The sequence below is a fragment of the Sesamum indicum genome, linkage group LG2 (genome assembly GCF_000512975.1).
Source record: "Sesamum indicum cultivar Zhongzhi No. 13 linkage group LG2, S_indicum_v1.0, whole genome shotgun sequence".
Lineage (NCBI taxonomy): Eukaryota > Viridiplantae > Streptophyta > Magnoliopsida > Lamiales > Pedaliaceae > Sesamum > Sesamum indicum.
The window spans coordinates 4,070,845-4,084,466 of record NC_026146.1 but is presented as its reverse complement, the minus strand read 5'-3'; the positions used below and the strand labels follow the sequence as shown (position 1 = coordinate 4,084,466).

The window sequence follows — 13,622 nt, the reverse complement described above, 5'->3', positions numbered from 1 at the left end:
TTATGCAGGCAGAAGCTATTCACTGTTTTGTATGGAATGGAAGTTGTTTCAGGTTGAGGCTTTTGTGCATTGGTTGATGAAAAAATGAGGAAGAAAGAGTGGGTAATAGTTAAACAGATAAGCATGTTTCTTGAAGGTCCCATTTCTTCTTTCTCCCTGGGTTTGTGTGGGGGAAGAAGGTATAGTAGTGCCACTCCCGGAATTGTTTCAGGTGCGGTTTAAGGGTATGTATACTGCAACTCACTTTGAAATGAATGCGGGTGTTACATAGTGTGTATATGTTACGAGTTGATTGTTATGGGGTTAACTTGCATTAATTCACCTTGCCAAATGAACACAGGAAAAGCAACAAAGTTTATGTGATGCCTTCTAATATCCTTTTGGTTTAAAACAAGGTGATCTTAAGCAAAGCTATTAAATGGCCTGTTTTGTTTTGTTTCCACTCCCGAATATATCTTTATTTGACTGGTGAACTGAGAGACGGCAGATTCCCTGTACATTCATTAAACTGCGGTGAAAAACCTCCATCTGCCTGAAAATTTAAGGTAGATTATTTTAGGACGTCCCAGAACTCCCTACACAGCTCTTCATACACATCCCCACAACTAAATGCTCCAAGGAAGAGAATACTTCATAACATTGTAAAATATAGTAAAATCAGAGATAAATGCCTTTTCAGATCTATGAGAAAGTTAATTACACAAAGAATACAAACTCATGAAACCACGTGATTACACATATCAATATGGAGCTGGTTATGTTTGAGGGAAAATACAAAAGTAAGAAAAAAGACATTTTCCCCAACACAATTACACTAAAATCTTACCTTCACTGCTTTCACAAAAATGATAAAATGAGAAAAAGATTAGATCAACCCAAGGATGAGCAATAGGAAAACTTTAGCACAAACTTCAACCTAAACAGGAAGTAAAACTCGAACCCACTTTTCCAGGATTGAATAGAAGAAGATGGCACCTTTTCTCTCAAATCAGAAAGCAACACCAACAACAGCCATTTGGAAAGCTCCATACAACTATGACATGTCACCGCTTGATCTGTGATGCCGTCAACTGATCCCTTTCATGCCCTTATTGGTATGCTTCTTTTTGAGCCACATAGCTTCCCTCATTTGCAATTTCCCAGCTCCCACTTCTCCCCCAACTTGAGTGCCGTGTTTCTGATTGCACAGCAGGGCCCCGTCTATCAGAACCTAGGACCGAATCAGCTTCAGATGAATTATGGTGGGGCACATCGCTCCCCCTACTATGAATATCTGCTTCAATATCTTCAATATTATGACGCTGTGAGATCTTCAAAAGATCCCCACCAATGTCTAAATCATCTTCAACCTTCATGCGTCGATCATCGGCTGCATCCTCTGTTTCAGCATCCCGGGAGGTGGGAATAGGAGGCCTCTGGGGTTCCTCCTGCGCAAAAGCTCGGAAGTTGTTCCTTGAAGGCTTGACCTTTGTGCAAAATACTTCAAAAAAATTATTCAAACAACCACGATCGTATACATTGATCCGGTTGTCAGATCTATAACGGAAATTCTCATAGGTTGTCTGCAAAAGGATCACCACAATGTACTGTATTAACCAAAATGGAATAGGATAGGATAGGATAAAACTGTAACATGCAAGAATCATCGGAATAAAATTGAGATGATGCTTAACATTTACAATAGACCACCACCACCACAATCCATCTTATCACAGTTAAATAGATGACATAGGATCCATAGTGCAAATGTTTCATTTCATATCCATTTCAAAACCAGCATCTCAGTTGCACCAGAGCTTTAGACCTTACTGAAACCTTTAACAGTAGTAGTAACTCTTATTGCTGATATTAGGTGAATCACTCCCCCACCCACCAGCCTTTCGTGCACATTGGGACCTACAGTGAACTGGTTGAGGGAAAAAGATAACAGCCCAACCCATACCCAATACCATCTTCCCCACCTGATATTTTATAACCAAGGATAACCATTGAAACAGTTTCGCTTAACTATCTTAATGCAACCACAGGGAGATAAGGGCTAATAAACTGCATTTGCTCCCTTTAGTTCTTTATTTTCGTCAAGATATAGTAAGTGACATTGGCAAGGGGATTAAGTTCCCACCAGCAGCCAATATACACAATGCACCATGACGACTAACAGCTGATCAACTCAACAGTAAGATATTCATTAAACTCATTATTAGATCATTTCCTTGATTGTTATTTCCTTGCGACAGTCTCTGATTAAATAGTCCCCAACATCCGAAAAGTAGGTGACAGGGTGCATAAGAAAATTAGGCCATCCAGATAAAAATAAGAAGCTCACCTGATTTGTGCTTATTAGATAAAGGTGAAAGCCAGTGAGTCCGCCAACAAACCACAGGGATATAAAACAATAGGCCATCAGAATTACGGATGCTGGAGATTCTTTCATTGCCTTCCATACGGTTCCGTGATGATCATCCATCAGAACCTTGATGTAGAAAGCAGATATTGCAAACACATAGATGCAAAGAAGTGTTGCAGAAGAAACAAAACAAAAGAAATACCGGTAGTTTCGCTGCATATTTAGCATAAGAAAAAAGGACAGAGGAACCAGTTAGGCTTGTAAAGCAGCAATTCAACAGACAAACAAAAATACAATTATCTAAAAGACAAACTTAGCGAGAAGGAGAACAAAAGAAATGAAAATAAGCAATCTCATGATGAAATATCATACCAATCCTATGCACTGACCCACCCAAGGGCAGTGATGATCAAAACGCTCCACGCAATTGTTGCAGATGGAGCAATGTGAGCAACGAGGAGGACGATATAGCATACAAGTATCGCAATATTTAACCCTAACTGGGAGCCCATTAACCATGACTTCTTTAGTTCTGGGGAACTGGAGGCTTGGCGTTTGCCGTCCACCAACCTCCACTGATGCTGAAGTGTCATAACGAAATTCTTCTTCTGGTGGGTGTAAATTACGCGGTACAATTCCTGGATCTCGAGCGGAAGTAAGAAGCAGCAGCACCAATACCTATCCTCAATTAACGGAAAATTTTAAACCAACAGAAAAATACGCAACAAACCAATCATTCTCCATGGAGAATCACACTAAGTAGAGATTAAATATTGATGCAAAAGATATAAGGAAAACATATGTACTATGTAGGAAAACAAAAATCTAACTACAATCCTACATAAATCTAACTACATGACTTGATAAGCAATCTAATTAAGTTAATATGGAATCAAAAAGACGGTGCAGAGAAAAAAATGGGTTCAATTACCTAAGATGGGCACCTATATATGTGGATGAATCACAACACCCAGAAATCACTTCTATTCTTTAAGAACAAGGTCTGTTCAGCCATATAAATGATCCTTACAGTTTAGATATTAAATTAAAAATTACAAACGATCCTAAAAGCTTTTATTGACTGGAATAGAAGAACTGATTCCATAAAAAAAGAAAAAAAGAAGATAAAGAATTTAAATAATCATTCGAAGTGCTCAAAATCCAAATAATACTACATTCAAAGTAGTCCAACTTAAACAACTTATAGATTAGAAGACTCTACAAGCTTCATTGCACTTAAAAAAGCATTTCACGGTCACAATAAGGTGGTATTAAGTGTATCACTAACATAATGTCTTTTCCAGTGTTGCTAGTCATACTACTGCAGCGTGCTGTTAGAAGTTAGTATAGGTTTGTGATACATAGAAACCCCATATTCTGGTTCCCTTGTCTTTACAAGGATGAACTTCACCTCACCTTCATGGCGTCAAGCTAAAATATAGAAGCTAACCAATTACACTTCCTTCAAAAATCTTTATATATTACTAAAATGTGTACAGAGCACTGCAATGTCATAGGAGAGCTCTTTTACAGGGTTAAGAAATACGCAAGCATGTATAAGTCACTCGAGAGAGATCTTAAACTAATTACTCAAGAAATTTACAGTTGCTCTTGACACGATCTACAACGTTACTGCTTTTTTATGTAAAGGAAATATGACTTAGCTATGAGATCACATACCAGAAAAAAAAAAAATATATATATATATATATGCATAAAATAGGAGAGAACCAAACTAATTTCATCCAGTATGTCTGTTGATAGCAATTAAACGAATATATTGATTTGTTGGCACATGTTATGGGAATATTATCAGTAAACCAGTAGTCACTACATCTTTGCAGCGCTAATAACTTTTTGCATCACACAAGAAACCTCTGCATCAACCTCCTCTGTCATGAACTACTACAAACTACCATTACCTTATGAATATATCCTAGTCTACAAGTAGCTCTGGAAATACATAAATTTAAGATTTACACATGGCGCTCTCATATATATGACTCAATCCAAGTAAATTAGAAAATAAGCTAACAATTAAGATGTGTGCTGATGGAGGATTCTTACACCTGTGCAAATGACTGACGGGTTTTAGACAAAATAAAAAATGCAGGATAAATTCATCATCCCAAAGATTTAGAGCTTTGCCACAGTAGTTACAAAAGAATCAAGAGAATAGGAATTTAGGTACTAACGTGAATGGTGAAGACAATTGCGACTATCAGGATTGCATATCCTGCGTTATAGGATGAAAACTCATGGCGAAGATGCCTTGCAACAAACACACAAAAGATAATGACTGGGACGATGATTAACAATAAGGTGACAAGCAGTGACCTTGCATCAGGGCCAAAAATCAACCTCCCACCTAGGAAAAAGATCTGCAGAAGATACATGTTAACTTACATTTTACTAGAATAAATCGTGACCAGATAGATAAATCATACCAATTTCAAATCTTTGATCAGCAATTACAAAAGATGAAACACACAGCAACAAAATCTCAGTGAAATTTCAAGTCAAAACCATTAAAACAAATCACATTACATTATTTATGAAATTCCTCTTAATTATTTTTCACAAATCACCGTTCATATTAGTTTCCTCCATCACTTAGTAACATAATAAAATTTTATATAATCATAAGTTCTTTTTCAATGATTTTGTAACTTGGTATAGATGCTATAGATATTTCAGGCAATCTGTCCGGCAGGCAAGTGGCCAGATTTATACACAACATCTGACACACCCGCATATACACAGAAATGTGCAGGGGAGAGAGAAATTTTCAGGAATGCTGTTGCAATATGATACTCGGAACTCAGATTACGACACTTTCAATTGGGTTTCTGTCAATCTCAACAACTTTATATCATCCTTTAATATATTAGCTATTTCCTTTCCTGGTCAAAGTGAGGCCTTGCATTATCTTTCTTATGGTGGGAAACTTGCATTATAGGTATGCATGAGACAAAGTGAGTTGTAAAGATAACTGCTATTTCAGTTCCAGTACATTTATTCATAAGCTATGCACTTCATTCTCTTTTCGTGGACTCTCCCGGGCATGCCACTTGATATTGATACGAGGATTGTTTCTTCCTTTTGCCCTTCAAGCACAAGTCACTTAGCATTAGATCACAACACTCTCCGATGTACCAGTTTCAGATGGCAGCAAAGATAGCAAAATGAACATTAGTAATGCAAAAAGTAGTCCTGAAGGAAAGGGAGTATAAAATCTCCTAACTAACATTATAATCATTCATTACCCACCACCAATCTACAATGAAATTACTTGCTATAATGACTGGAAGTCCGTCAAAAATTATGTGATGCAATATCGAATAAGCTATGTTCCACATGTAAAATCCATTGAAGTTCCAGATAGATAATGAAATAATCATGTATGATGCAAGGACTTATCAAGAATTGCTGAAGTCTTAAATAGTTAAACATGCTCCTTCAGTTACTTAGGCACTCTTAAACTTGGTAAAGTTGTCAAAACAAGGGATAGCATAAGAGAAATTTAGCCCTGAAAGCTAATTCATAGGCAAAAGGAGAACTACATTTATTGCAATCCTGATCAGATATTACCAAAGAAATTAAAAGTCAGTGACGTGAAAAGATAGGAAAGAAATTATGCAGCATTCAACAATGATAGCATTAGCTTTCGCTCCAATTGTGTTGAACCTATTCAGAAATTTTCTACCACCTGTCAAACACCACCAGCGAGAAACTATGGAATGATTTCTGTAAGTACCCAAAACCCAAGCACATTACTTTGACTTCCCTCACATGTACAGAGAGCAAAATTAAACGGAAATTCACAGGGTAAGATAACTTCCTACTGAAATGGCAGAACTAATTTCTTATATACCAACTCCAGTGATCTATAAGATATGAGGAAAAGACCACAGATTAGAGGGTAACCTAAGCTGTGGAGACAAGTGTAGAGAAAGATTTGACTGCCGGAAGAGTGTTAGAAGTAAAACTGAAATGGTACATAAGACTCATCTCTTGTTTATTACCATGAGTTGAGAAATGCAAAACAAACAACTCCAAAAGGAGAATCTTTATGTTCATTACTGCAGTTACTCATACTTGCAGAGAATAGCATCTCATTTATATTAGGTCTTTCCTTAATTGGTAATGCCCTGGTTTATTTAATTATATTCATAAATAGACAAGTGTATTTCATATTTCCATTCTTTAAAATGCAAATGAGCTGCAAACAAATTATTCAGGTCAACCAAATTTTCCAGACATAATTTTCAGAAAACCCAACTGAGAAATTGGATATCACAGACGTCATTCCTTTGGTGCTTTCGCTTGTTTCTGATCGTTTCTACATATCCATTCTTCTCCCTGGTTTTAGTTCAGAAATAACTTTAAACATGCCAGCCTGAAATGGCTGCTTAACCAAAAAAATCCCATCCCAGCATCCCATTTTTCTACATCATTGAAGCAGTTAAGAAATCTCCAACTGGTTATGCATGGGGTATAAGCTCAGAAGACATAGCTTGATAAACATAAGTCCATGAATACCACAAACTTCTATTCATGTGTCAAGAGTGGAACAGGAAACATTTTTTATAGCCAATCTCCACCCACTACCACATGGGACGTGCAGATCCTAAGACAGCCCGTGGAACTATATGATAGAGACATGCATATACCTTAGCTCATTATAAGTCATATTAGTTATTATAAGTGATATGTAGCAACATTACATCACTAAGACAATGTACAAACACAAAGTACATATCAGTTAGGATTCTAAATATCGCAGCAATTCGTGACACACCTATCTGTGATCACATTCTTCAGTATAACAAGAGATAGCATCATCAAGTAGCCACTATTACTCCAGACGACTACTAACAAGCATTACAAAGTGAGTGCTCAAGGAAACAAGATTTCACTTTCTCTAGAAGTGTGAATAGCATAACACTAGAAGAAAGTGACACACTGCCAGTCTGACTACATTTTTATGTTGCATCCTCACACTGTCAACCGAAAGAGATTAATCCAGTTGCACAACAATGTCAAACTAAGTTTAAGATAACTGCAAAACTGAAAGCAACAAGTAACAACCAATTAAAGCCCTAGTTTTACAGAATAACAGGCACAACTAAGTCTTCTACTCTAAGTATTAGGCTACACTAAAACAACAACTATCCAATTAATGTCCACAATAGATGAGAGAAAATTGAAAAGCAACTAAAGAACTCCTCCATGGTCCCCTTTGAAGTCCACGAACCTATCAATTTTTAGTGTCCAATACTCACATCTTTTTACCCACCCTCCAAAAGGAAAAAGGAGGAGGAAAAGAAAAAACGAAAACGAACTGAACACGTCCAAAATTCATTGGCTTCAAGCTAATAAACAAAAACAAATAACCCTAAACTACAAACATCACCCGTATCAAGCTAAACTAGAAGCATAGCCAAAAACCCACAAAAAATTAAACAGAAGCAAGAAAATTAAAAAAGTCAAGAAAAAAAAGTGAAACAAATCTCACATTGTTACCCTTCCAAACTTGGTGCACGCGCTTAGCCATTCAGCAAACCAGTAGTAACCAAGAGAAACCCAGAAACAAAAGCCGCAGTCTGCTACGCTGGGAACGAATCGAAGATTTTAAACTTGCGTAGACTGTTCATCTCACATACACACACACACACGGTGAGAGTGAAAAAAACTTTTTCAGTAATTAATTGTCTGCTTTTCTTCTCTGTAATAATTAAAGCTGCTGAATTTGAAAATGCTGCGATTTAAGATGGGGTTTTTAGGGATTTTGAATATTTGAGGGTCTTCTTCGTCTTCGCCTTTTTTTTGTGATCTGATGATAGACAAAGTGGAGGGAGGTTTTGGAGTTTTCAGAAGCAAACTTGTGAGACTCAAATAAGATTTTAATTCCTTTTATATTTTTTTTCTTTTTCAAATTTTCGAATGTTTTTGGGAATTCAATACTTTACTCCAATTTTCATTTCATTCTCACCTAAATTAATATAACATTATTGCTTTCTCTCTCCTCTCTCCTCTCTCCTCACTCATAATTCTATATTAGTAACAACTACACTCTCATTCCATTATAATTATATATAAATTTTTTATTATTTAAAATATTATGTTTATCATTCTGAGATTTATTTTTATTTACTAAATAAATCTCTCTATTAATTAAAATTTACTGATATCAACATAAATAACTCGTTTAAAGTCTTATAAATTTTTTCTTCACAATGAAATATTTTTTTTAAATATAATAAATTCACACAACAAAAGTAAAGTAACTAATAATTGTAGATTAATTGGAGAAGAAATTGCACCAATCACCACTTTGATCGATTTATATATAATTATAGAATAGATATCTATAAGTACTGACAACGATACTCATCATTCAAAAATCATATAATCCTAAATCAACTGCTGCCCATCGCCTAATAAAATTATCAATGTTTGTGGCTCATTAAATAATTTAATTTTTTGCCACTATTTGTTTAATTTAGAATACTAAGTAAAATTGATCTTGTCATGTTGCACTACTAAACACTTATTCTGACACATATTTGGTAAAAATTATACCAAATTTTTGTTAAGATTTGATATAATTATAAACACTCCTTATTATTTAAAAAATTATAAATATTTTTTTCGAAAATAATTATATAACCCTTAAACAGAAATGTAGATATTACTATTTTACTCTTTTCTTTTTAAAGAATGTTTTTAGAAAATGTAAAAACTTGAGAGTCAATATAGTAAATAATCCAAAGAGTATAAAACTTTAAGAAATATATAAAAATATAATTTACAATTCAAAATGATAATTTAGTTAATTCACCATAAAAAATCGAAAGAAACTAACGGAATAGACTCATTGTTAAATAAAATTTAAAATTAAGAATATTTGTAATTTTTCAAACAATAACAACTTATTCATAATTATGTCAAAGTTTAAGAGACATGATTATAATTTTCCGAACTTACAATAATTGAGATAAAGTAATATATATACATATATATATATGTGTGTGGGTGGGTGGGTGGGGGGGGGGGGGTTTTTTTTTTGGTCTCTTTTTCTCATACATATTGTAACAAAAAATTAAATTCGAAATGCAATAGATTTTGGATCAAATCAATTAAAATCCAAAGTGAAACCAAATATATATGACAAATAAAGTGATGTTTGATTAACTTTATGCAGAAGATCTTTTAAGTTTCTATGTTTTATAAGATTTTTGTTTAGCTCATAAAATGTTTATTTTGTTTTAAAATAAGTTAATAGATTTTTTTAGTACAATAAAAATGAAATTGCAAAATATTGACATGAGAGTTTATAATTAGGATACTAAGAATTAAAAGTATAATGGGCTCTTTTGAGATTTGTTTTAATAATAAGTATATCCTCGTTGTTTAAAAAATTATAAATAGCCATCTGAAATTACAAGTATCATAACAAACACTTCCTACAATAAGATGTTACAAGGGAGTATTTGTAATTTTTTAAACAATAAAAGGGTATTTATAATTATGACAAATCTCATAAGAAGTTGTAATTTACCCTTAAAAGTAATCCTGGTGCATGTCCCACATCTAGTGAAAATACAGATTTTGACCTACTTATTTGACAAATTCACGAGACTTGTGAAATCATAATAGATACCTCAAGGAACAAAATATTTCTTACCATCTTCTCCTTGGTGATGCACTTTTTGAAGATATCGATCGTGTCATGCACTATATCATTCTGCGTTGTCTATGGGAACGAGGCTAAATGTTTGCTCTAAACTCCTCCAACTTTGTTTTTTTCCGCTTATAAGCTCCAATACTCATTTGTATAAAGTCACGCGACTTTGGGCAAATTTAATATCTCCAGTAAAAACAAACAATAATTCACACAATGGAACATTCACTATATTAAGAAGAATTTATTAAAAATTTTAACGAGTCGCAAAGTCTTAACTTCTCTTAATAAATCATATTGTATATTTTATAGTATCAACATTTTATGGTTTATAAGCTCTAAGTTAAAAAAAAAAAATCAAATACTTCAAAGTATTTTACAAAATTTCAAAGATTTATAAGATGTCAAAAAAGGCTAGCACACTCATTAATAATACAGTCTATTTCAGTTAATAAAAAAACAGTGAATTAGGTGGATACAATTGGAACAACAACCAATCACGTTAGGCAGATTCCATGTGACCACATTCCTAGTCCACTTTGTAATAACATATTAATATTTAGCAAACATTACACTGTTCCTCGTGTTTGAAATTTCTTGCAACATTCAACATTATATTTTTATGTACAATTATTGGAATTATGCATCTAAATTAGGGGCGTAAATAATTCAAGTCGAATCAAACATATTATTATTCAAATTTGTTTAAATTATTATCGAGTTTCTAAAATCGTATTTAAATTTGATTTTATTATTATTCTAGTTGAGCCCAAACGAGCTGTAACTTAATCAAATTCGGGTCGAGTTCGAGTAATTTGATATTTTTAAAAATATTTTACTATTTTTACACTATTTGAATTGAGCTCGACCCGAGCTTAAATGTTTTGCGAACAAATTTTTTTGTTTAAATTTGATTTATTAAATTTAACGAATCAAATTCAAATAAATTTTTACCAATCGATTTTAATTGAATATCAAATAATTTAATTATTTTTCAACCCTAATCCAAAGTAGGGAATCATTCGGCTTTGACCGCAAAAATTGAATATATTCTAATTCAATTGCATAATGCAACGTCACAACAAATAAGTGCTTTATAAAAACAGTTCATTTCATTCTCAATGACTTTCTTTTTTGTCTTTTTTTTAGACTTAAATATATTTTAAACCCCTGAACTATACATATTATCGCATTTACCCCATAAAGTATGAAGGGTAATAAAAATTTTCGACCAAATTATTTGGTATTGACATGATAAAAATGTCCTTCTCACTTACCAACTATACTTTCCATTTTACTCCTAAATTATGTTTTATTAAAAAATCTCTCCGAAAATTATTTTTAGTGATTTAAAAAATAATATTTAAAATTTATAAATTTTTATAAATTATGTAATACAAAAATTATTTACAAGCTCAATATATACAAATATATTTTATAAAGTAAATTATTTATGTTAAATAGATATAACAAATATGTGTAAGTACATAATGTATATAACTTATAAATTTTTATTTAATTACAAGTAAGCATAATTAAAATGCATCGTATCATTACTAAAAAATTATAGAATATTATAGATAGTATATTTTACAGTATATGTATATATATTCGATATAATATTTTAAAATTGTATTGACAATTTATTTATTTTAAAAAAAAGTGTAACATATATAACACCACAAGAAAAAATTATGTAAATTTTTTAATTGTTATGTAAAAAATATAAAGATTGTAAATATATATAATTTATACATAAAAATATAAAAATCATAAAATTTGGTTAGTATTTATTTCAAATAAAAATTTTATAATAAATATGAATTACTTATTTTTTGATTAATTTGGTTAAAAAAGTTTGCGTAAGGAATGTTAAATGAAAAAAAAAAAAAAAAAAGGAAAAGGAAAAGAAAGAAACAGTGAAAACGTTGCTGAATGGGCCAAACCGTTGACTCCGGATTTCCGGTCTACACTGCAGACAAAGAATCCAAGTCCTCCTCTTTGAATAACTCTCGCCCCCAGCGTTAATGGCGGCTCTCTCTCTTTCTTCTTTCAATCATCGCAGTCAAGAATTCATCACTCAAAATTTCATTCATCTCTCTCAGATTACTTGTACTTCGATTTTCGTTTTCATCTTTGATCCCTTTCTTTCTCTACATGTAAACAAGAAATGGATCAAACTCTCCAAGCAGTTCTCGCAGCCACCGCCAGCTTCTTTGTGGTCAGCTTAATCCTTGCATCAATCTTGGTCATCTGCAAAGGCGACGCCAAACGACGCCGCAACAACCGTTCCGTCTCGCCGGTCCGGGCCCGAAATTCGGCTTTGCCAAAGCCCAATACCGCGCCCCATGCTGGGCTTTCTTCCATGTACACCGGCGAAAGCGCCACTTTTGATCCGTCGCTTAACCATGTTTCCATGCAGGAGCTAGTTCAGGTGACCCGGAACTTTTCTCCGGACCTCATAATTGGCGACGGGAGTTTCGGGCTTGTGTACAAAGCCCGGCTCAATTCAGGCCCAGTGGTCGCGGTGAAAAAGCTATCTCCTGATGCCTTCCAGGGCTTGCGAGAGTTCCGGGCCGAGATGGAGACTCTTGGTAAGATCCGACACCCGAATATAGTTAAGATACTAGGATATTGTGCAACGGGTTCGGATCGGGTTCTGATTTACGAGTTTATTGAAAAGGGGAGTCTTGACCAATGGCTTTATGATACATCATCCGAGGAAGACTATGATGCCTTAGAATTAAGGTTGCCTCTGTCTTGGCATACTAGGATGAAGATTATTAGAGGAGTGGCTAAGGGCCTTGCTTTTATGCACAATTTGGATACGCCCATAATTCATAGGGACATCAAGGCTAGTAATATCTTATTGGATGCAAATTTCGAGGCTCATATTGCAGATTTTGGATTGGCACGACGAATAGAGGGGTCCCACTCCCACGTGTCGACGCAGGTGGCAGGTACGATGGGCTACATGCCACCGGAGTACCTTCATGGTGCCACAATGGCAACTGTGGTGGGGGATGTGTATAGCTTCGGGGTACTAATGTTGGAGATTGTCGCGGGAAGGAGGCCGAGTTTTCCGTTTTCGGGTGAAGACGGGAAGGAAGTCAGGTTGATGGAATGGATCAACAAAATGGTTCAAGAAAGACGGTATATGGAAATGGTGGACGCTAGCATTTCCAAGGATGATCTTGAGGAAAGCATGGTTGTGGAGATTTTCAAGATTGGCCTAAAATGTGCTGATGAGATGTGGAAACTTAGGCCGAGTATGGAAGAAGTGGTCGAGCACTTGGATAGGATTTTGGCGTAAATTTTCATTTAGGTGTGGGTGGAATAATATATTTGTGAGCTCTCGACTCATTGATCTTTTGGCTGAGATTGAAGGGCAAATGAATATTGCTTTGTTCGAAGTAGTAAAATTGATAGCTACAATCATTATTTTAATTATCTTCATTGTGAGACGAAGGAAGATGTAAATAGCTCATGGAGCATGAAGCTAAAGTGACTGCAAAAGCAGGATTATTTAGCAGCATACTGAATTGTAAGTTAGATCAGATTGCATTGGAAGAAAAATTTGTTCTTCAG

The 13,622-nt window shown here is 34.3% G+C and overlaps 2 protein-coding genes across 2 annotated transcripts; one reads left to right on the top strand and one right to left on the bottom strand.

The window, feature by feature from the left end:
* Positions 648-8,241, bottom strand: LOC105179299 (protein S-acyltransferase 8). Its single transcript, XM_011102909.2, has 5 exons — positions 7,866-8,241; positions 4,543-4,728; positions 2,720-3,025; positions 2,327-2,560; positions 648-1,562 (listed from the first exon to the last, which is right to left on the bottom strand). The coding sequence occupies exons 1-5, from the start codon at positions 7,902-7,904 to the stop codon at positions 1,089-1,091; spliced, it is 1,239 nt and encodes a 412-aa protein (XP_011101211.1). The 5' UTR covers positions 7,905-8,241; the 3' UTR covers positions 648-1,088.
* On the top strand, positions 11,995-13,596 carry LOC105179292 (phytosulfokine receptor 2). Its single transcript, XM_011102903.2, has one exon. It carries the CDS (start codon positions 12,205-12,207, stop codon positions 13,345-13,347), a length of 1,143 nt encoding a protein of 380 aa, XP_011101205.1. The 5' UTR covers positions 11,995-12,204; the 3' UTR covers positions 13,348-13,596.